Below are 24,417 nucleotides of genomic sequence, written 5' to 3' on the forward strand. Positions count from 1 at the left end.
ATTGAAGGGCATTTCTGAAAGATTTTGAAAGCATTTTAGAAAGGCTCTAAAACCCCCTGTTCAAGATTAAACCAGTAATTCATTATTAGGGGTAAACAAAAGACAACAAGGTGAAGATTGTCCCCATCCATAATCCCCCTTACCCTTTTCAGCAGCATCCAAGGCTAGACACAGCAAAAGCCAGAATACAGTCAGACAGACTAGGCATAGAACTGGGAATGGCATTAGTATATTTATCTTCCCTTGTAAAAACAAAAATAAAGAAATTCTTGCAGAATTGATCTTTAAAGGTCTTTCTACCTTTCTGGTGCTTTTTCAATTCAGGGGAAAAAAAAGTTTATTGACACAAGGAAAGCTGTAAACTCTGCAGCCGTAACTTTCACCCAGGTTTGAGGGGACTTCAGCTTCCCCACAGCTTTCAGTTTTAATGTCTCAGTCTCATATTAGAAATACAGTGCAAATAAAAAACTGACACATACCCCCAAATGACATTTTAAAATTATTTTAAAATGAGAAATAAATTATATTGTTATTTTTAAGTGTTGTTGACTGTATTGACTGTGAAAATTTATTCTGAAGAGCTTCTACAATAATCAAAATAACAACTCCAGCTGTTTTTAAGATACACTTCCTGTGAAGAAGGCAACTTACAAATTCCAAGGACTCAATTTTTTAAATTTCTTGACAGAATTTTTATTTTTATTGCAATATTGCCTGGACTTCACAATCTAGCACCGAGTCTTCACCCCCTCTATTGTGCAAACACATGTGACAGTATTTTGAAAATGTCTGTCTCTAGAAAACCACTGAGGAAGCCTCACAGACAGAGAAGAACACAGAGGGAACAATTGCAAAGATTTATTTAGCGCTTTCTGTGCTTGGCACTTAGAAACAGAGTTCCGTCCATAGGGCAAATCTTTATACAGCTTTTTCTTCATACATATTTTACATACCATTTTTATTGCCCTCTTTTATATTCATAATATTGAATACCCCACTAGGCATATAAATACATTTATCTACAACACCTCACAACAACTCTCAATAATATCTGTATTCTGTTACTTGGTATTTGCATTTTCACACAACTTAAATGCATAGCTTGCACCAAGCTACAATTGTTTTCTTATTTTTAAAGGATTTGAAGAGAAAAAAGGAAAAAAAAGAACAAGGAAAAAAAAACCCCAGAAAATAAAGATGTTAAAAGGTAATGATCTATTTGGTTAAACAGAGACCATGTGGCAGGTGGAAGGTTGGCAAATACTCAACCTCACTGTGTCTGAAATGCTAATGGTTTTCTACGGCAACTCTCGCATGCAAGGTCAGCTGCACTCCTGTAGAGCTCTCTTTTTTCATTGCTCTTCCCCATGTGCTCAGTCTGGACAGTTTCTTCCCACTGGGATGAGTGCTGTGGGACACACACATTCCCGACCAAGGCTGTCATCCGTTCGGTTTCACTGCATTACTTCCAGTCAAGTCGACAGGAGCTGAGCCCCCTCCCCCCATTCATCTTTCCAAAGTTCCCTCCCCATTTCTGTCTGAGGCTCATTAGTGAGCTAAAACTTTTCTCTCTCCTCTCGCTCCCATCTCCATCTGCAGGTTGGATGCTGGTGAGCTCGACCTTCATAAAGCAACAGCCAGTTGGGCAGAGCCATGGTGAAAATGCAGAAACCTCTTTGGAAGAAGCTCCGGCCCAGCAGCGCCATTCCTGTGCTACAGTGGAAGAAGGCCCCACAGGCCTTGCCGCTTGCAGAAATGGGCTGAGCCACTCCAGCAGTGAGGACGGTCTGGGAAGGGGGAGGGCTTTAGAGCCATGCACAGCGCAGCTTCAGAGGATGAAGCCCTGGGAGACTGCCCTTCTTCAGCACCTCTGGGAGACAGCACAGGGAATGGGTCCCTCCATGCCGAAAGCTCACACTGCTTAAAGTTAAAGCTTAAACAGTAAATTCAGCTGCTTCTCTCCAGCTTCTCATTAAAGTCATGCCCTCTTCTCTGCAATGTCCAGAAAAAGTAGATGCTCCATGCCAATCTGGAGGCCTTGGGCTACAACAAGCTGCCATGGCTGTCAGTCGAGGCTCTCCAGAAGGTTCTGGGGCACACACCTAGATGGCTTATGTTCTTTTTTATCATTACAATACTAGTTCCACTATAAGTTTGAAGGCAAAAGGGTACTGGGATGGGTTCACCCCTGGGAACAATGAAGGTCCGGCTGCCTTCAGTGCCAAGGAGAGGCATGGCTTGTTAGACCATGTGCACAGACATCTGTGAGGAGGAGCCCTGAACCGCTCCGTACTGTCTGTTGTCACAGGCGGCGGCCGTCTGCTGGTTGCTGGAGGGAGGGCTGATCATGTGCATGCCGTGATCCATCCCTGTGGAAAGGTATTGCCTCTCTCCAAAGGCCCCACTGGATGGGGAAGAGCAGAGTAAAGTGCTTTGGGAGGTGGTGAGTTTCTCTGGGCTTGCCGCCAGCCTGGGGGAAGCAGGGAAATTGTATCCATAAAGATTGTAGGGATTGTGCAGGGAGAAGGCGTTGTAGGAGCTCTGCTGCATGTGGCCACCACCAAACATGTGTGAAGAGGAGGAGGTGGAGGCAGGGTTGCCTGCTTGCATGACATACTGAAACTGGGAGCTGGGGAAAGATCCCAGCTGGCCACTGTATGCCTCCATCTTGCTGTTGCTGGGCAGGGAGGAAGGAGCCGGCATTCCTGAGATCAAGGAGGGAGTCCTCTGAGGCATGAAGGTTTCGGAGGGCTGCGAGGCAGAGGCAGTGCTGCTCTGCAGCCGGTTGTAGCCCCCGTCGCTCAGCCCTGGGTAGCTCTGCAGTGCTGCCATGTTGCTTCTGGCACACGGAGGATAATCAGACAGGTTGAGGTTGCAAAGCTGACTCTCCCGGCAGCCAACATTGAAAGTGTTGGGGGCCAGATGGAAGGCTGGAGGAGAGCAGGATGGAGAGAGAAGGTGAGAAGAAGCGGATGGTGATGGGGTCCCTGTGCTGGAGGTGGTCGGGGAGGTCCCTGTGCTGCCTCCTGCAAAACAAAACACATGGGAGGATGTTCAGCACCCAGAACCACATCTGCATAATGAGATGGTCTCACTGAAAAACAGCTTAGTTTAATAAAGAGGCAAGGGTGGTAAAATGGCCGCTGGAAAACTCAGCCTTTCTTGGCAAGGGCCCTCACTTTATTAATAGCATCCCTTGGTCTTTCTTTCTTTTTTTTTTCCTTACGACTTTGTTTTTCAACAGAAGTTTTATTCCTTTTTAAAATGGGAGAGGGAAGCAAGCCTGCCACAGAGTAATCCAAGGCATTGGGAAAAGCTGCAAGGAAGCACTGCTCCATGAGTCAAGAGATCTGCCATTTCCAGGCAGCTTTGCCTAGTCCTTTTTTAGGGGAAAAAAGGTAGTTTCTCCTCTTCCTGGTCTGCAGGAAGACCACCAGTCAGTGAACTGTATGGTCCCACCGCAAACATGCTTTATCATCTGCTCAGGGGCTCGTGGTGGGAAGTGGCTGAGAGCATGTTGGACTTATGCACCATTCAGCATTTTTTGTCAGCTGGCTGCGGGGCTGATTCAAGCCAGAAGTAACGCTAAAGTGAAGGGACACAGTTTCAAGCTATATCCTGCTCCAGAGAGTGCAGAAAGGGGATGTGTCAGGATTTTCAATCCTGTGCTTAAAATTTAAAAGGGATTCCATATGTTGTACCACTGGTGTTAACAAAATACTGATATATGCATGTCAGTAGTATCAATGCATTATACAGTATTTATCCTATGAATGATGGAATTGACCGTTCTTCACAGCAGGGATGCTCACATGTTCTGACCTGGGAAAATAATACGGTGTAATACTACCAAGAATGGTAGCAAACTGAAAGTAAGTGATATGAAGAAGATGATGGCACAATTTTGAGCTTGAGATTATTTATAGGCAACAGTCTGAATCAGAGGAAGCTTCCTTGAACAACCAGGAAAATCAGTTTTGTGCATAAGGGAATTCAGTGTTCTGATGTGAAATCTTTTATTTTCATTTGATTATTCTCTTTGTATGAGATTCCCTTTCTGCATTAGAGCAACCTACACTCGAGACTCTTGTAAAAGGATGGAAGAAGTGCTGGTGAAGAAATTTGACCAGGGAATAAACAGACCCAGAGGAACTGGGAGGCAGCATTTCCAACAAGGTAGAAGATTACACATGAGAAGCAAAGGGACTTAAAAAGATGGTGTTAGAGTGGGCAGGTGAAATTCACCAAGGCAGAGATTGCACACTGAGAATCAAAAACAAGGGACAGCTTTTTCTTGTATCACCTTATGGACAAAAATCCAGCAGGATTTTGAGGTCAGTCTAGGTCAGCTGCAAAAAAACTGGAGGAACTTAATGAAGTGTTGCGTGATGAAAAGAGAATAGGTGATGCTAGTGGTTAGGAGATGCACTAGGAAAACAGGTTCTGTGTCAGTATATGGTGGTGAGAATGAAAGTGAGATTATATCTGACTCTTTCTGACACATCTAGGATGAAACAGAATGGGCAGTGAAAATGTAACCTTGAGACATTAATAATATTTGTGATTTTTTAATTAAAAATTTTTTTGAACCCAGATTCCAAAAAAAAGAAGAAAAGCAGCATTGGGTAAGCATAGCCTGAAGTGATTGCTGTTTACCTAGGCAACACTAACAAAAGGCAAATTTCTATGTTGCTAAGTCAAAGCAGTCATTCCCATTACCAGCCATGGGGAGGAATGCTTATCAGTTATTGCTGAGCCACTGACTCTTTTTGTCACTCATTCAGAAGCATAAAAGAGAAACATTGCATCAAATCTCCATTAAAGTAAATGAGAGAAATTGAATTTCAAATGCCATCATGGACCCTCTGCATTCACTTCTCAACAATACTGAAATGCTCAAACTTGCTCACATATTTTATCTCCAGAGTTCAAAGGCTTGCTGCGTAAATTTCTAATTTAGCATTTATTTTAAAGGCTACACTTCTCTGGTTCATTTAAGGCCTCTGACAGACAACCTCAGGCTGTTTTGGCTGTGGTAAGTTAAGATGGTACCTTCTCCAGCCTTTTCCCCTGTCTCTCTTTTACAGGTTGTCAATACTACAGTAGGGTCAGCAGAAGGGAAGGTCAGCCTCTACACGAGTAGCTCAATTGCAGCCTGTTTTAGTTGAAATTGCTGATAAAGGTGAGATTGAACTGAGGTACACAACTACAGACACCCATTTTTCTGTTAGCCCTTGATAGAGAGAGCACAACATGTAATGGGGAGGGCAGGCAGACAGGTGAATTCATGTATCATCTTCTAGTTATCCAAGCCCAAAATATGGAGGTCAAATAACCACAAAACAAATACAGCACAAAGTGAGATGTATTTAACCCACAGGAAACCTGCTTTTGACTCTTTACACCATACATTTAATGAACAAACTACAGAAAGTGACTCACTTGCTGACAGTGTCTGGAGAATAAGTAAAAATGGGTATGTATATATGTATGAGTATTTAATGATCTGCTTGAAATAAAATATGTAGAATAAATTATTAAATGCAGTGTCTTCATTTCAGTCTTCCTTTACCCATAGTTAACCTTTAAAAACTCAGGAGGAGAAAAGTGCACACACCAGTTACCTCAATCATAAGAGGCTTTGGCTACACAGAGTAAAAGTAGAGATTGCATATTAGCAATTTCAAGGATTCCTTAATGGTTCCAACACTGAGAATTGCACATTTCAGGTCACCCCCAAAGAGGGTCTGAGTGATTCTGCTTTGAATAATCCCTATTTGCAGGCCAACAGGAAAACCCTGAAGTGACAACACAGAAGTGAGGAAACAAAGTAAAAAAGATTTTTCTTTTTCTCTGTTAACTTCAAAATGATGAGGAGGTAAGAGACCCATCAACGGGAGCAAATGGCAAACTTGACAATTATCTTCCAAGAATGCTTTGCTACTAACACCAATCACAAGCACAGGACACACCACACTTTTGCTGCAGCAGAGCCTATTGCAGAAGCAGGAAGTTCCTGATCATTTGCAAAACAGTCTTTACACCTTTAAGTGGAACAGGAAATAGTACAAAGCAAGGCCTGTCTCAGCTCATCCTCTTTGGACCAGCTCCGCTCTGCTCTGAAGGATATTTCTTAGCCATCTTTGCTAGCAGCCCTAAGTATGGGCCGTACACAGCCTGGACTTACGTGAAGTTGTAACTTGGTGCGTAGCTGTTACAAAGTCAGCCAAGTACCCCTAGAGATGGCAGCAAGCCCAGCAAATATATCCACACCATACCACAGTCTTGGATACACAGATGTGTGTGTCATTTTAATGGAAGGCATGGATACAAACCAATCTAGTTAAACTGATACACAGAACTATGTTTAGGTCTGGTTTAAGTCAACTGAAACCACATTTAAGCAAGAATAAAATGAATCCCTCAATAATTCTCCTCTGTTCCTTTTCTCTACCCACTGTTTCCTGTGGGAATAGTTGCCAACACCAAAAGCATTTACCAGTAATGTCACAGTATCTCTCACCTCCACACTTATCATGATTCCAGAGTGATTAATTGCTATTTTGACTGGCCTCCAGAAGATCATTTTTTGGCTCTGCAGACATTGGTCCCACCTATGTGTGGTGATCAGGTCACATTTGTATAAAATAGACGGTTCAGAACTTCAAAGGCCCCTCCTTTGTGTCTGAACCCTGCCCCACATGGCAGGAGAAAGTGTCTGTCCTCACAGTGTCCTGCTATTCTGTCCAGGGTTTAGCCAAGCAATGCTGTCAACCTGAAAGGAGCTTGTTCTCTGGGCATACAAGTGATAACTAAGTTGACCTTATCAAAAGGACAGAAGCATTTTCAATGAGGGGAACTGGAGAATGATCAAGTGCAAGAGAAGTCAAAATTTGCAAACTGGGTCTGAGAAGTACGGAAAAAGAAGAAGGAAATCATGGTGGAAGACAGGGAGACCATGTGGAGAGGGTGGGATGTAAAGGCAAACCTTCCTCTTCTTGCCAGCGTTTCCTCTTGTGACACCGAATAGAAATGCTGTCTGTGCACCAGTGTCAGATACAGGCCCACAAGGCTTAGGGAAGAAACTCCAGCTTTTCCTCTGGGTATCAACAAGAACTGCCATTAAAATATCATCTGAAGTAGCTTACGACTGGTATTTCCTTCCTGTCTCGTGTGTCCATCCAAGCCTCAGTAATGGTGCTGTCTTCCTGTATGTTCTCAATAAACCCTTGCTTTTGCTTTAACCTAGACTGAGCTTGTGTTATGGACAATTTCAGGGCAAACTGCAGCCCAAACATCCATAGTCATACATGCCTTAAATGTGCCTTAAAATGAGGGGTTTGGTGTATTCTTGAAGCATTCAGCATGACAGGGCATCTGAAGTGCTACAGGGACCTCTTCCACAGAAGGCAGGTCACGTAGAGAACTTATAACACTGCAGTGTAGATGGAAAACACATCTTCCAGCAGCCAGCATTAGCCAAAGGAGCTTTCTGGCAACAGCAAGATAGTGGGGAGAGCGTCAGTGCCAAGGGAGTCTGAAGGAATTGTGCATGGAAAATTTTCTGGGATCTCTTTTACGAATGACACCATACTATTCACTTGACCCACAACTTATCCCAACCTCCTTTATCTGAAAGGTGCACATAAATCAAACTTTGGACTCCACTGCAGCATATTTTCCTTGCCAATGTTTCCAGGCATCGGATGCTACCATCACCTGCAGTGCCTCCGTACAAACCTTTCGGTCCCTGAAGTCCTTGCTTAGTGCAGAGCTGCTGTCAGCACAAGTTACCTGAACATGAATGCCATACCCTGTGCAATGGCAGGATCTCATCAGACAGACAAAAACTCTAGAGCAGTCTGGGCACTTGGTCACAACCTGCAGTTCTCAGCATGGCTGGTCTCAGACAGGGATGGCCTGGTATTCATTGTCACATTGCAAAGAGATGTGGCTGCGTGTCCTCAGAGCTTGTGCCTTACTTTCTAACAAGGATGGGAGCAGCAAGGTGGTTTGTCTTAAGATTTTACATTTTGATGGGTCAGGCAGCACAAAGTTATTCTTTGAGTGCAAGTGCTTTTTAGAGAGCTTAGCCCACACCCACCTACAAGCTAGTTTATCTTGTGGCCAGACACGAACTGCAGGGTCAGCATGGCCAGTCCACAGCCTGGAGGCTGTGCTGAGCCCACAGGACAGTGTCCAGCTCACAGCCTCAGCCAAGCCATCTCCTTCCACCTCCATATGTGAACAGGACTAACTCAAAAGCCAGATGCTTGCATTGATAGGTGCACAACCTCACCTATCCACCTCCTGGAGGAGCCACAGCCCCTCCTCTGACACCTGCCTGAGATGTTGGCATCTTCATCATGTGATAGGCAGGTGTCCAAGCACCTGAAGGTGCAGGAGAAAGGGACTGTGGCCTCTAGTCATTCACCTGGCTCATAGCTCTCCTCCTGGCACTTAACTTGAGTAAATAAGCCCTCCTGAGAGGCAGTTTATATTCACTTGGGCACAGAGCCATGATAATGCAACTCTCCAGCTTTCCAAATGGAGCTGGCCAGAAGCTGGCATGTGTCTGGCCAGAAAGGAGCACAGAGGAGCCTGTCCATGCAGATGTACTCCAAGGCATTTCTGAAAAGTCTGGGTTTTGTGAGGATTCTACAGTCTTGAATGCATATGTACAGGGTCTTTCTAAAGCACAGGAAAGAGCAACTCTTCCCAGTGTTTTGCAGTGTTCTATCCTCGGACACAACAGTAAATAAATGTAATGGCATGCATGCAGGAAAACAAATTTGAACAAAAAGGTAAATCCCATTCCTATTCTGTTCACTTGCACACACATGCACAGTAAGTATGGCACACGAAATTTACTCTCTGCCTTCCTTCACCCTTGGCTGCAGAGCAAAAATTAAATTTGTTAATTGCCCAAGGATGGGAACCTGAGGGAGTAATGAGGTCAGGAGGGAGGGTTTGTGCAGATTGCCTGACTGATAGATTACGAGGCCAGAGTGTGCCACTGTAATTATCTGATCTCATGTCCTTTTGGAGCCAGGCATAGCACAAACCTGGATCCATTTCTGCTTCAAGCAGCACATGCCTCAGTCCTGCTTGATGCCTACAGACATCTAAATGCCACAATATCAGGTGTCACTCCTGCTCTTACCTATCATGGCAACGTTTTCCTTGCAAGTATAATTGGCAGCTCAAGGTCTCTGCTCCCATTCCTAGCTTTCCAAAACTCAAACCTAAAACCTTCAGAAGGACTAAAAGATTCTTCATCACCATTGCTACTCCTCTGAGTTCCCTCTTTACCTCCTTGGAAAACTAAATGTCTTTGATGCCTGTTGTCTTCTCACCAAGAAAGAGCAGGGCCACTTGGTCTGTGACATGCTGGACCCTCTCTCTTCAATCCTTCCCTGTTTTTAGGAATGAAAACTTCCCACTTTTGTGGGAATGAGAGCCATTTCTGTCTTCACGGAGTGTAGCTGCCTTTTTTTCTCTCTAGAGCCCTTGGCCAATTATCAAATTATGAATCCACTGGTAAAATCTTTAAAAGGCCCAGATGAGACTCAGAACCTACTGTGTGCCAAGTTGCTGGGTTGTAGAGGAAACATAAAGAGTGCTTTGTAGTTCTTTGGGATACAGCTCACAGAGCACATAAAAAAAAAAAAAAGATAATTACAGCAATAGGTTTAACGGGGAAAGTATGTACTGTATGGCACAAAAGTGAGGAATGAAAGGAAATTTTGGTTAAGGTTAGCAAATTACAGAGAAGGACTTTTTTAATACGTTTGCCTCAAATTACAAGAATCACTGGAATTAATGGTAGATCTAGAACAGCTCAGAAAAATACTTTACTTCCCTTTACCTCTTACAAATTTCTGCAATGCAAACTGAGCAGTCAGAAAGTTAGAGATAAAACTTGCCTCGGTCACCCTCAAAGATAAAATATTTTCAAGACATAATGGTAAAAAGCAACCCTTTCTTGTAATGTGGACAAAAAGTGCGATTCAGGACATGTGATTTCCATTCCCACCCATATCCAGAGCTGAGACAAGACAGCTGAGGAAAAACGTCAAAGTACTGTGGCAAATTCAAGGAACATGTAATTTTCTATTCATAACAAAATAATGTGCTGCTCTGAGGAAACTGTGCAAATCTTCAAAGTGTCATTGCCCACCTCCAGTTATTCATGTGAAATCTGATCACCGCTCATCAGGTAACAGAGACTTAGGCTTCAATCACTAGAACTCAGGGTAAACACCTCTCCTGAGCAACAAAGCACTTCAGGCTCCTTTTAGGTCGTGAGGAAGTGGCACAGACTTTGACTTCCAGCTTCTTGTGTCACATCTGGGAGGGTATTTTAATTTTTCAGTGAAGCACCAAAAACGTCCCTTCTCTAAAGAAAAACTTTCTGCAGCTCAACCTAGAAGAAGCTGGAACAGCTTGTTCCCTGGTGCTTTGTTTAAATGAGGCAATCTACGAGCCATTTGAAGTATGCAGCAGAAACCAGCACTGGATCCCAATAACTCTGGCAACAACTGCTCTGTTTCCAATCTCCTCTTCAAGGTCAAAAGAATCAAGCAGATAATTGAGTCCACACCCAGCTATCTGACCTCTGCCAATAGCCTAGACTGTACACAATTGATTTAGAAAGGGAAGCAGCATCCAGATTATCCTGGTAGCATTGGTGACAGAACTGATGGCTGCCTTTGGGAGGGAAGGGGCCAATCAGATGAAGTTGTAGGTGGTTCAACCTCCCTTGGCATAAGCAGCTCCACTCCTTTGGGAGACACTAGTTTTGGGATCTAGGATCTCAGATAAAACCAAAAGGATCTTAATATTTATTTACTTCTTTCTGCCTGTGATGCCTTCAGATGAAATTCTGGAGGGCTCAGTCTTCCTTCTGCTTGACACCAGTACACATTTGTGTGTTCAGGATTTTGTTTTCATATGGGTGCAATCAGGGCAGCTCTCTGAGCACCACCCCCATGGGGAAAGAGTATTATACCGAATGAGTTACAGGCAGTACAGACAAACTTTGGCAAGACAGAGGTGACTCTTGCCCAGAAAGGGTAATGTTTACTGACAGAGAAGCTGGAAAAGCAGCAACACCTCAGCTTGGGGTATCTGTCTTGCATCTGCTGATAGCCCATGCAGACTTAGGGTCTGTCTGGAAACATCGTTACTACAAGAAAACATTATTCCTTTCCAGCAGTAAATGAGATGCTTGAATCTCTTCCACATGGAGGAGAGGGAGCTTTTTGTGCGTATCCTTGTTGACACATGACTGCAGGGTTGAGATACTCCCCTCTTGGAAGGAGACAGTAGGACCTGTACTCAGTCAGTTTGTACATGCAAGCTGCTCTAGAGATAGCACCAACCGTTTTACGAGGGAGGAACACACCCCTCTTTCCCTCCAGTACCCTTTTAGACAATTTTCAATGCTAATCTCAAGAGCCATTAACACCAATTTTGCAGACTCTCTAAGAGGTGGACTCTCTACCTCCAGCCCAAGATCAATGAAGATGCTCAAGTTGATAGAGAAGGGATTGAATCTACTGGATCTATCCTTTGGTGGAGTTCCCGGCAAAACGCTTATTCAAGAAAAGAGCCCATTTGAAAGGAAAGCTGCCTTGAGAGTTCACCAATAAAGTTTAAGATGTTTGATTCTTGCAGATTTGCTATGCATCTGTCAAAACACTCATTTAATGACAAAGTGAATTTTTATGTGCTGCAAGCCTGTGGATAGATCATATCATGTCACTCTCATATTGGTCCTGAAATTCTGCTTAGGAGGCACTTCTTCCTACCAACTGCCAGGGTACCTTTGATTTCACTTTTTGGTAAGTCATCAGCTTTTGCAGAAAGGATTAGATACTGATCACTCTTCTAATATTGCCCCAGTACCTTTTTAGTCTCTACGTCCTTGCAAAACTTAGTCACTGATAGTGATCCACTCATCACAATATCCTGTGGGAAACTGGATACCACATAGGAGCCAGCAATAGCTCTTTTTACTCTTAGTGACATAATGCAGAGTTACTGGAACTCTGATTTTCTTTTTTCCCTTCTTTTTTTTTTTTTATGTTCCCTTTTAAAATCAAGAAACTGAGCCACAAATTTTTTAATAATGAGAATCTGGATGAGGTTCAATCTAAGTTTTGAAAATATATTCCAATTAAAGACTTTAATAGATTCTTGGCTTCCCGCACATCTCATTGCCATGTGCATTTAATAATCTCAAGCCCCCTTTCTTGCTAGTAGTAGGTAGGCTGTAGCATGGGTGATACCGTTCTCTGGAAGGTCAGCTGCTCCTGAACTGCCATTTTCTGAGCATTTTGTGCAAAGGTTTTTTCAGGGGAGGGGGGACTTCTTTCTCTCAAAACTGGCTGCAGATCTGCTGTGATTGTGTCCACCATGGTGTTCACTCTTGTGAAGCTGCAGATACTTTTGGATTCTGTGCTCCAAAAGAGAGGTTTTGGTCCCAGTTCAGGGGATTTCACTAACTAAAGCAGCATGTTCTTTCCCTTGGTAGGACAACATGGTGACCACTCAGGTCACAAACCTGCAGGGACTTGCTGATGCGCTGTCCTTCAATGGCAACACGTGAGACTAAAGCTCATGGACCACAAGATTCAGCTGCACCAGGCATCTGCGACTGGGTGCGACATCAGACTCTCCAGTTTACATGGCAGCTGAAACCTATCATGGTGCAGATTAAAAGTTATTCAATCCCTGCGTGAAACAGCTGCATCCAGCACACCAAGTATCGATTTTGGTGTGTCACTGTGGCCCTTGCTCCACATAAAGCTTGGGCCAAACAAATGAGTAAGGCGCTAGGATGTAGGTTGAATGGCAGAAAGGATAATGTGGAAAAAATTGTAATATCTTTAGATAATTGTATCGTGTGGATGTGTCTGGAATACTCCATGCAGGCTTGTGTTTAAAGAAGCAACTAAGAAGCTGGAAAAGTTCCCACTAAAAGAGAAATTAAACGATTGGTGCTATTCACTTCAAGAGGCACAGAAGAGGGAGATAAAAACCTGTAAAACAATTAAATATATGAAGAAGGTGGATGAGGGGAAACTTTTCCTTAGTTCTTAACACCCCACAAAAAGGGATAAACATTTAGTTAGAGCAGAAAAATTAAAGTCTCTTGAATGAAGCATGTTTGCCTGCTTGCAGGTTACCAAGCAATCCCAAAAGTAGCCCTTGCTACTTTTGTCCCCACTTTGCAGTATTTTTGGGATTTGTACCTCTTAGGAAATGCACTAATTCATTTAGCTCTTTATAAATTAGTATTAACTAATTAATACTGGAACCAGTAATACTGGGATTGTCCTCACTGGCCGGTGCATTTGTAGTCATCAGCTTTGAGGTCCGTCAGCTACTCATTTCACAATACACACTAACTTTTCCAAACTGGTACATGTGGCAATAAATTAAACGCTCTCCAGAAAATCACCACACCTATACAGTTATTTTTATCAGTCAAATCTCTAACCTAGCCAAATAATTTTTTGTTGGACAAAACCATTTTGGAAAAGGGAGATGGCATTTCTATTTCATGAAAAAATTACTAAGTGACAAAAGAAAAGTTAAAAATCTGTAGAAATCCATAGCACAGAAAAATTTACCTTGAAAGCAAGGAAGACACCATATTTATGCTGCTGATGCCCCAAGCTTTTGCCCCAGAAAACATAACTTTTCCTATTACAGTAGGATGGATCTGTCTCTAGAAAATCAAAACTGAATTCCACAGTTCCTATGGGGAAATTGTTCCAGCACATCCTTAAACTTCATGTAGCTGGAACCTACTGTATTTTTTCCTATCACCACAGACAGCATCTTATTTTAATACTATTATCTATTCTTTCCCTCCTCACAGGCTGAAGAACCATGGCTTGGTCCTCATCAATCCTAGGCATGTGGCCACTCTTGCTGCCCTCATCTTGTCTCTCTGCAGTAAGAACTCACTCCTCTTTAGCTGCAGTGGACAAATCTACTCCCTAAAGTCTCCTGTAGCCCCCATGCAATTTCCCAACAAACATTTCAGGGGATAAGAGGAAACCTTGCATTTCCTCAAATGTTTATTCAGAAATGTCACATATTCACCCAGCTTTGGAGAACACAGTGGGATCTAGAATAAAAGTATCAGTTTATTGAAATTTAACCCTGAAAGTTTCTAATTCATAAATCTACAAGGGTATGAGATAATACCATGCAGCTCAGAGCACTGAAGCTCCAGATGGGGGAGAGAAGGAAACTCTGGGGCAAGTCACATCCATGTAAAATCTCAGAGGATCTGAGGTGCAATAGTTTATGCTGATGTCAGCTCTTAAACAGCAGTGATTTACTCACCTGTCACCCAGTTCATGCGCTTGACAGCAAGGAGATGAAGAGTTGTGCACATGATATATCCTGGTTGTCTTACATTTGGAGGGAAGAATCACATGTGGCTTAAAGCCATCTCAGCAGTTTTTGCTCTATCTGCTGGCAATTCCGAGGACTCCATACCAGCATATTTGTCCTGGCCTTTGGGGGCTGTCCCAGCAGCCAGAAATTAAAATAGAGTGTGTTTGTACCTTGGCTTTGCACCTATTTTTGAGACCAGGGGTCAGCTTTTTACAGCAACTACTGGAGAAATGAGCACTATGAGGGTTGGAATATTTCTGATTTATTATCTTGAGATCATTTCACGTGGCCAAATGCAGAGCTCAAGCCCTTTTTTGTAATGAGTTATTAGGTTTTGAGATCAACCTGTGAACACAACTTCAGTTAAGGGCTGCCCTAGGCTTTATTGTCTGTGGTGCAGTGGTGGTGGTCTGCACAGGGCCTGCTGGTTACAGGGTACTGGCTTGCTTCCTGGTTTTTCAGCTGCCGAACTATATTATAACAAGCTAAAAATACATTAAATATTTTCCTTTCCTAGTATTACCTTACCACGTAAGCAGTAGTTGGAGTTGCCACTAGGATGTTATCTGATAACTGAGGGGAGGGAGGCAGGTGAGCCCGAATAGGGGTGAGATACTGGGGAGAGGCGGCTTCAGCGACTGTGACCAGGAGGAGAGGCTGTTATGTTTCTATTTAGATGGGTGATGAAAACATTTCTAAATGCCTGCTTTAACCCATCTCTGACCACATGCCCCACCACAAGTGCTCCTCGACACAAGCCCATGAGCTTCTGCAAAATCTCTCCTGCCCCATGCTGTGCTATTCAAGAAGAGTTGGGTGGTCATATGAAGACCATGCATGGGGAGTCTAACAGAGATGGCTGGAGTGTGCTCTGTCCTACTCCTGTGCTGTGCCATCAGAAAAATTATTTAGCAGGTGACCTGGGCCCTGGGGTGTTGCATGTGGAACTGGCATGGGGGACAGTCAGCAAGCAAGGAGAGATTCCTGTGCTGGACACCCTTCTGATTCTGCCTCAGTGATGGGCAACCCCAACAGCCATGGCTACTTCCCTGCATCTGGAGGAGAACACACCATCCCCAGGTGGATTAAAGATCTGGAGGGAAGTTTTGGGGATGATGTCAAGCTTGAATGTGAGAGGCTAGAGAATCTGCTACATAGGGCAGGCACTTGGTTTTGATTGTTTAACCTCACTGGTGTCACATTTGAACACCATTTTGAATTATTTCTTTTCTTGCATGTACGTTGGAATAAAAAAAGTATCAGGCTGCTGCCTTGATATCTCTTTCTCAGTGATCACTGTGTTTTTAACCAGAAATAGCTGCACTAAATTGAATGGGGAAGACCTACCCCTGCAAAAAGCAAAATAGCAACATGGCCTGAAACTAGAGATGAAAGCCCTACTTAACAAATGAGATATGTAAAGGGCAGAAGCTATGAAAAGACGGAGCATGAACAAGTGGATAACACTTGGCCAATCCAATAATTCCTCCCAGATTCTTACTGGCAGAAAGTGTCTTTGGCAAGGCAGCATGACCCCAAAGGGAGACACATTCTTGGTCTCCTAAAGCTTCCAGAGGACACCCACCCTGTTCCCCATGTGTTTCCATACAAATGACAAATGTAAACTGTAGATAAAGAACAACAAGTCTGATAGGGTTGAGCATTTCCTCAGTCTTTCTGTGCTCTCTTCACATTTAACTCAAGCTGTGTACTTGGCCTGGGTTGCCCAACCCTACAATCCTTCCTGCTCCTCCTTCTAGCTCTTAGGACTCTAGCTGTAGGGAGACCAGGGAGCCCAAGTGGTTCCATTGCCATCATAAGGCATGGCCTGTTCACCGTTTCCATCCCCCTCTCTGCTCTGTGACCTTCAGCCAAGAGCTCAACAATGTGTGTGACATCCCCATTCCAGCCACTGGACACACAGAAAAGTGCATTGCTGCTCTTATGCCCTCTTCTCCTTCTCTTCCTACAGCTCTTTGCAATCCCTTTGCTTGCTCACCTTGCTGCTTCTGCATGGTAGTGAAATCTTCAAAGGTGAGAGTGCGCACTGGGGGCCTCCAGAAGGCGTAGGTCTCCATGATGGCCTCCAGCCCCGTCCTGTGCAAAGGAAAGAAAACAAGGAGTGAATAATATCAATCAGCTGGGGATACAGGCACTGAGGAAAGAAGGCTCTGACCTTGCTTGGCAGGCTGGCAGTGGCCACTGGAAGGTCACCTTGGCATCTGTGAATTCCTCAAGTGAGCCTTCCCATACAGGTGCTGACCACGAGAGTAAAATGAAATTTCCCCAGCCTGGGATTTCAAAAGCTCCTAGCAGTCTCTCAATGTCTTTTTCCCTTCTAGCAAGAATCTCAAGCCTTCTGCCTGCTTTGCAGGGGACACATGACTGTCAGCTCCTCAAGGCATCTCAATTTACCATTGAGTGGCCCTCCACACTTTTTGGATGTAAGCTGTCATGCAAACAAAGGATTTTGTCTGGGATTCAGACTACGGAATCAGAGAGATTTTGTGAATTACCTTTCCCTGCCACTTCACAGTTCTGGACACTGTTCCGAAGTGCTACAAGAGGCCATCAAAAAGGGAATCTTCTTGGTTTTGGACTTTGACTAGAAATGCATAAGATGCTCTTTCTAAAAGATCAACGGTATATCTGCCTTGAGTCCCTAACACTACAAAGACTTATCAAAGAAAAAAAGCCAAAAATTGAGTGAGAATTTTTCTTCTTGACAGTCTGGGGTCTGCTGGAAGTCTCTTAGCGCCACGGGCTCAGTGAGGACGTAGGTGTATTATGGGAGTTTCTTCCCAGGAGAAGTTCTCATCAGTAGAAGCTGCACACTGCTCTCTTCCCCATTCCTTGCCTTCCCCTGCCTCTTTTCCCACAGTAGGTTATAGCCCTTGCACTGACTGAATACCAGTAGAGATTCTTCATCAAGTGTGAGAACATATCCCCTTTCAATGCAAAAGGCTCAACATCCCCAGAGCCTCTCATCAGATGCTGAGCTGACACCGCAGCTGCCTTTTGCTTCTGAAAATGTCTTTCTGCACGTGCCTCCACTCACTCAGTTAACTTTCCAAAGTCTCCCCGGAAGCTTGGATGCTTTAAATACATTGGAGTTGGCAAACCAAACTCTGTATTTTAAGAGGAGGTTTAGAAGAGAGGTTGTTGCATGGTGTTTATTAGCTGTTAAGCTGTTAGAAGCAGAAACAGAAGACATCTCTGCATAGCAGTCTCACACTAGTGCTGAGCACATTACAACAAAACTATTTGGTTAATACAGTGGCCTCTGCCAGCTCATGGAGCTCAGAGGCAACAAGGCAGGGCAGAATTTGAACCCATCTGCTAAGCTGGGCTCTGTGTGCAAAAGCTGCCCTTCGACTACCAGTACCACCCCCAGGATTTCCTCTGCTCCCTGTGTGTGAAAGTCACACATGTTCAGACTCCATCTGCTTCTCGACACACAGAGCCAGGAAGAGAACGGTACCTTTTGCGCAGCCTCATGAAATGATCCCCAGCTCAGGGAAGACTTTCTGGTACTGTATATCCAGGGGGCATAAAATGACCTGAGCAAGTTGCAATGCAACCAGACCTGCTGTTGAAAGGACCTGCCTTGATGATTAGAACCACGTAATATATCAGAAATGCAGACTGAAAGTTCCAGCTGTGCTAATCCAGCTGCTCTGTGTCTGCCACAGGATTGTGTGGGGAAGCAGGGAGGCCAGCTCACTGAAAGCAGCAGACCACAGTCTGGCTCAGTCCTTAGATCCCCAGGTACACAACCCAACTCTGCACCAGCATTGGGCTTCTAGCTCTGGTCTCAGAATGCCCTTCCAATAAAAACCAATCCCTAATGGGAGGTAGCTCATGGAGACACTAAAAGCAGATTAAAGCTATTACCCTTGCCTCTCCCTGGAGCCTACATCATCAGCAGCTCAGCAATTGACTCACGATTCAAAGTTTCTTGTTTTCCATCTACCACTTTCCCCTGTATCAATACAGTACTCACAGGTACCATATAATTTCTACTTTCAAAAGAAAAGGAAAAAAATAGAGTAGCCAGGATATAATAAAAAGAAGCAATAAAACAGTATATCAGGAATAATATACTGCTTTCAAGGGTTGGACTTGACTGTGAGCTGATAGAGGGTAAATGGCAGCACTGAGAGTGCCAGAGCAGCTCATAAAGTTGCTCTATTCCTGCCCTGTATGTTGGGGAAAGGAAAGAAGTCAACACCAACAGGGACCTACCTCCTCCTGCTCCAGGGGAGCAGTTCTACAACAGCCCCCTTGCTGTGAACACAGCTCCTGTCACCCTTCCCTTTCCACTCCGTGACTGCTGGCAGCAACAGTGTGGCCTTGCCCTGCAATGCTGAGGGCAGTGTGGCATCACAGGAACCTGAAGAAAGGATGTCAAACTCCACAGCAGGCTCTTCCTGCCCCAAATGTGAGTCCTTTACTCCCCACAAGTATGCGTATGTTGAACATGTGTATAAAACATCCTCTCTGAGCATGTGGGTGACAGAGCTCAAAGTTATGTCCACTTCTCCTATGCACAAATTTAAGCCTCTATATACTAGACCAACCTGTTTTCCCCATTAGTTTGTGGGTTTCTTTTTTTTTTTTTTTTTAATCTTTGGTTTCTGGTATTTGGAGCTCTTTTTCTCCATGCAGAAAAAATGCTGTGGGCGTTCTTGAAATAGCATCTAAGCAGAACACATCCTTACTGAATTTACACATCCTTCCAGGCATCAGACAAGATCCATGAGACAGCAGCTTCATATGCTAACCTGCTAGGCACCTACCACACCATGCATGGAGTCTTGCAGAAGAAAAACATGCATTCACGCTAAAAACCAGCTCTTGGTGAAAAGGCACACAACCTTTGTGTACTGATTTTACAACCCTATCCCCAGCCTTTCTTCTGTCTGCAATGTATTCCTACTTTTGAAATAAAATGTTGAGGTGATGGGGTGGGAATCAAGAGGTTTAATCCCTATCAACTCTAATAACCGTCTCTCCCGTAGCAGTTTATGACATTGGTGTGCTCTCTAGTCAGCAGAAATACTGGAGTGCTATTCTGTGTGTGTGTTCCAACCTCTAACAAGGAAAAGAATCCCCACCTGGCCAATGAAGAGGCAGTTTGGGACAATAATAAATGCTGACAAAAAAATAATTGTTTTCAGTGTTTCTGAAAAGTCAGGAAATTTGGAGGGCCTTTGCTGAGGGTTGCTGATACCAAGTGTGCTGAACATTATCCATGTGGCATCTACTTTCTCTTCCAAAGAACTGCACTGAAAAATTAACTTCAAACTATCTATCAGGCCATAAACCCTTCCCTCTCACACCATCTTTATGAAGGAAGTAAAAAAAAAAAAGTATCAGAAGAGGTCTCACTGCCAGCAATTTTTAATAAGGTCAGTCCTTTTAAAGGTATCCAAAATTTGCTCTCTCTTTTTCATTCATTCTTTTATTTTTAGTGCTATAAAGTTTTAATAATAGGCAATAAATGAAACAGTTCCATTGTCTGAAAAATGAAACGAGCTATCTGTGCACCTCCATAATCCATCCCATATGGCTGATCTTGCCATTCCCACTGCACATAGGATTCAGGATGTCATTTCATTGTTTGCTGGGGAAGCCAAACTATTGGCTCCAAGTGCCCGCCTGGCTCTCTTATCCTAGACAAAAGCTCAAAGGGCATTTCTAACATAAACAATTATTATTCACCTCAGCTGCCCACATCTGAAAGGAAAGTGCTGTTTTTTCCTTCATCCTAGGGGTTTTTTCTTCCATCACCCCATTGAGTTTCCTGACTGTTGTCCCTTCTGGCTTCCTCGGAGCTCCTGCAAGCATCGCACTGTCAGATGAACTTTACCCGGTCTCCAAAAATAGTCTCTGTGGCATTAAACCTGCACCCTCACTACCCAAACATTTGGCTAGCTGAGCTCCATATGTCAAAAACTGGTTTCTTGATCTCTTGAAGTTCAGGAAAGCAACCGAGTAATAATCTGCCTCATTCATACATTATGTGGGTATCCTTTCACCACCAGGAAACTTCTCTTTCAACATCGGGAACTTCTCTTGTTGCATTTCTACAGATACTTTATGTGCTTTTGCAAAAAGTGAAGAAGGCCCAAAAATTGGGTAGAGGGAATCTCTAATAAATGGGAACAAAGACTTGGCCTTTGAACACAGGCTACCTCCCCAGTCCAACAAGGCTAATAGCTGGGTTGCTGGACACTGCTGCTTAACATGGTTTGAGTGCTCAAAGACTGCTAAACATCTGCGAGCTGCTGAGCTGTTTCCATGCTTCCCTCTGAACTACCTCACTGCTCCTTCTCCCAGCTCAAAGACTGGGGCAGTAAGGGCTGGAGAGAGACACTCATGAAAATAGCTGAAAGAGATCCAAGAAAGGATCTGGGAAAAGATTTCTCCCCCATAAGGATACAGGCAGTTACATCATGATGGCATGTCCCCAGAGCAGCGGGGTCTTAGCAGTCCCTTGCACTGATGAAGGCAGACCACAGTCATAAGGAAATAAAGGGGAAGGCTGCAAGATGATGGCAGTGAAAGATTTAAAATGGAAGCTAGTTTTAAAAACAAGTCACCTCCATAATTTCTGCAGCAGGAGACAACAGTGAAGCAATAACAATAAATAAGTGGAGGAAAAATATCCATCTCCATTTAATGGAAGAGCCTCAACATAAAGCAGAAAGGAAATGTCCTAGGAAAGAAGTGGCTTAAGAGTTCCTCTTCTTCCACCATTCTCTGCTTTTTTCCCTGGGGGTTGTTTCCTCCATCCTTTGCTGGCAAACTCTAACCATGGCTCTGACTCAGCAACAAATGTCACTGGAATGGGATGTCCTGCAGCTGTCTCAGAATTCTGTGTCTCTTGCTGCTGCCACACCTTTATTTTTTCTTTTAAGACCTTATACATAAAACCTCTTGAAAATAGACTACTCGCTTGCCTGATTCACAAATGGCCCTTCTCCAAATTACGCTATTTCTTTTGCAAAGGAGACCTACATTTTCAGTGGGACCTTCTCCACCCACAGTCTGATGCACTGCACTTGACTGAAGCTGTGGGAAGGACGTGGGAAGTTGCAGAGTACCACAATTGGTTTTTTTGACCAATGATCCTAATGAGATGACAAATTCACAAGGGAAAGAAAAGGCATCCAGCACAGTTAAGAAAAGTCCTATTTGGAGAGTCCTTTCCACACACAGCTTGGACCTTAATGCTTTCCTCCCTCCTGTGTGAATATCTATGTATGTGTCCTCAGGGAAGGAGGCAGCTGAGCATGAGTGTCCTCCCCTAGCTGACAACAGCAGTGCAACTGCAGCCAGACCCCTGCTTGTGAGGCAGGCGCCTGACTGCTATATATGCTTGCAAATACCTTAGCCTGTTTTTTTCTTCCTAAAGCCTCAGGCTGCTCCCTTTGATGTGTAATACCTTAAAGATTTTAATTCCTCTTTACATCAGCAGAGAGCCTTACTGAGCCCTCCCCACAGCTGCAGCCGTGTAGCAATTTCCTGCCCTTTCTTAAATCAATGAGCTACAAAGATCAGTAATTCCCAGCCTTTTCAGGAAACTGTCCAAATTCACTGAGCTAGGACCTTATTAATGCCTCCACATTAATATAGCCCACCATGTACCTGGAACTGCATCAATCCCTCTCCCAAACCCAGCCCTCAGTGCAGCTGTATCTGTGCACACGGGGAAGATCTCGTACCCAGGACACACACTGCTTTCACCACACAGGAGAGGAGAGCAGAATAAAAGTTTCATATGCCTCAAGGAGAACTGATGATCACAGTGGGGATTAAATGAGAGTGGCAACATCTTTATGCGCAACTTCAGTAAGATGAGAGCAGAAGAGCTGAGCTAGGGAAGCCTCTAGGTCAGTTAAATGTCTTCTTTGTGATCATGGAGAGGGTAGCATTAAAATGAGTGGTGGAAAACACAGGGCAGTTGCCCGTCTATGAACACTGACCTTGCCAAACCTCCTTATGAAGGAGACAGCAGTCCTGGTAAACACAAACAACAGGAGCACCCAAGTAAAAACTGAATTGCAGTGCCCATGGGGACAGCAAATGAGGGCTATGCACATGACTTCTGCTCTGGTCTGCACACTCAGAGCTTTGCTTTACAACCCTGAGCTTCTTGTAATGTAGTCATATACGTCTAATTGTGTAATTAGGGTTTAAAGCCTTTGTCACACTGATTTAAGGGATACCCTCATCATTTAGGTCTGAAATATTTAGATCTGCTGCACATTCTGCTGCAGGATTTATGAAAGGCAGAAAAAGTTGAAACTTTTTTTTGATTTTCTTACTCTCTTTTGATAACGCTGTAATGTCTTTTACTAATACAATGGGGGGGGAGTGATTAAAGCTCACATTAACTACTGTGCTGTTTAAGTAAAACTTCTTCCAAATAATATTTAAGGTGTTCTACTTAATTCTTCCATAAAAATCATGACAAAAATCAAGCAACATGGTCAAAGTGAAACAATTGGACATTGCTGGAGAAAAACTGAAATTGTTTGAAACTAGAATGTTTTTGCACTTTCATGCTGCATGCCTATGAGAAACTCATTTTTTCTTCGAACGTAAAGCAAGCATTTGCACTCCAATTTTTGGCATTTCCTGTGAAAATTAAAAATAAAAAATGCCCTTCAGCCAACCCTACATGTAATAAAGAATAATTATTTTGCACAGCGTTAGACTGTGACCTGTCTGGTTTACTCTCTGCAATCCCTCATTTTTCTATCTCTGTTCTTCATTTTAATTTTTTAAAAATTGCTTTTCTCAGCTTTAGACACATGCCCTGTGCATTCATCAGGGAAAGGAGGGAAGAGATCAGTAAGGAAGCACAAACAAGCTTCTGTTACCTGTTTCTCCCAGAATCTCTGAAACCTTTAGCAAAGGGGTTTCTGTCAATTTTTAATCTGGTGATCTAAAAGGAAGGAAAAGAGAATTAGTTGATGTCTTCGATTTTTTTTTCTTTCAAAAAATGAAAATCATGGATGATTACCATTCTTGCCCAAGCCACCTGTACAGTGATCTTCCCTACTTATTTCCCCAGACCTCTGTTAAATTTGCCCTTCCATTATCCATGAACAGATGATCTGCTTATCAAAAAATGGCACCAGAGACAGAAAACATGGTAGTATTAGGAAACCTGGCACAGTGCTGGGGCTGAGAAGTTGTTCCTGAGGTAGCAGCACACCAGGTGCAAAGCCCCAGGAGCTGTAATTTACCAGTGGTTGTGTGGTTTGGGAAGCAGGCACACTGCTCAAGTTTGGCTGCTATCTGAGTTATCTCAGCCTCAACACTCCAGATATCCAGCGGCTGGATGGAACTCATGGACCTTCAAACAATGCTGAAGAGAAAAGGCAAAGCAAAGCAGAGGCTACAGGCTCAAAGATGTCAGATGGGCCACCCAGTCACACGTACAAGCTGCTGTTGTTCTGGTCAGCATCTGGGTGGCCCTCAAGAGTTTTCTGGTCTGGAAATTTATTTTTTTTCTTTTTTGTTTTTTTCCTCCTCTAAGTGAAGGAGGTAGCAGCCAGACTGAGTGCTTTGGGGCAATCTTCCTTCCTGTTTTATTTTTAAGCATGAATTCCATGTTGGTAAATACGGAATATAACACCAGGATTTTGACCTTGCAGCCTGTGGTATTATACTCCCTGTTGGCTATTGCACAGCCTGGTGTAGCACAAGAGCTTTCCTCTGCCAGCCTCACCTTGTTCTAGAGATTCTATCTTTGGAATGAAATGGGAGTGAGATCTCCAGATCCTACCAAATTTGAGGTGGTTTTGCTGAAACTGCTCAAAAGGGACCAGTTTAATACAGTCTGATCTGAAGGGGATTTGCAGGTGTTTTGCTTCTGTCAGAACCAAGCCCTTACTCTGGATATTAACCTCAGATCTGGAATGCAGCTCCTATTTTTGCAGAAGCTTAATTTGTGAACTTAATTTCCGCTAGCCTGACTTTGCA

General features: G+C 43.7%; 1 protein-coding gene across 1 annotated transcript in view; it reads right to left on the minus strand.

Moving 5' to 3' along the window:
* Positions 1-664: 664 nt before the first annotated feature.
* Positions 665-24,417, minus strand: part of TBX15 (T-box transcription factor 15) — a 90,611-nt gene continuing 66,858 nt past the window's right edge. The window contains exons 6-8 of the mRNA XM_048295587.1: positions 23,310-23,374; positions 16,418-16,515; positions 665-3,026 (exon numbers count right to left, since the gene is read on the minus strand). Of these exons, the coding sequence (XP_048151544.1) occupies positions 2,242-3,026; positions 16,418-16,515; positions 23,310-23,374 (948 nt within the window). The 3' untranslated portion in view covers positions 665-2,241. The remainder of the gene's footprint in view (positions 3,027-16,417; positions 16,516-23,309; positions 23,375-24,417) is intronic.

The sequence above is a fragment of the Corvus hawaiiensis genome, chromosome 2 (genome assembly GCF_020740725.1).
Source record: "Corvus hawaiiensis isolate bCorHaw1 chromosome 2, bCorHaw1.pri.cur, whole genome shotgun sequence".
Taxonomy (NCBI): domain Eukaryota; kingdom Metazoa; phylum Chordata; class Aves; order Passeriformes; family Corvidae; genus Corvus; species Corvus hawaiiensis.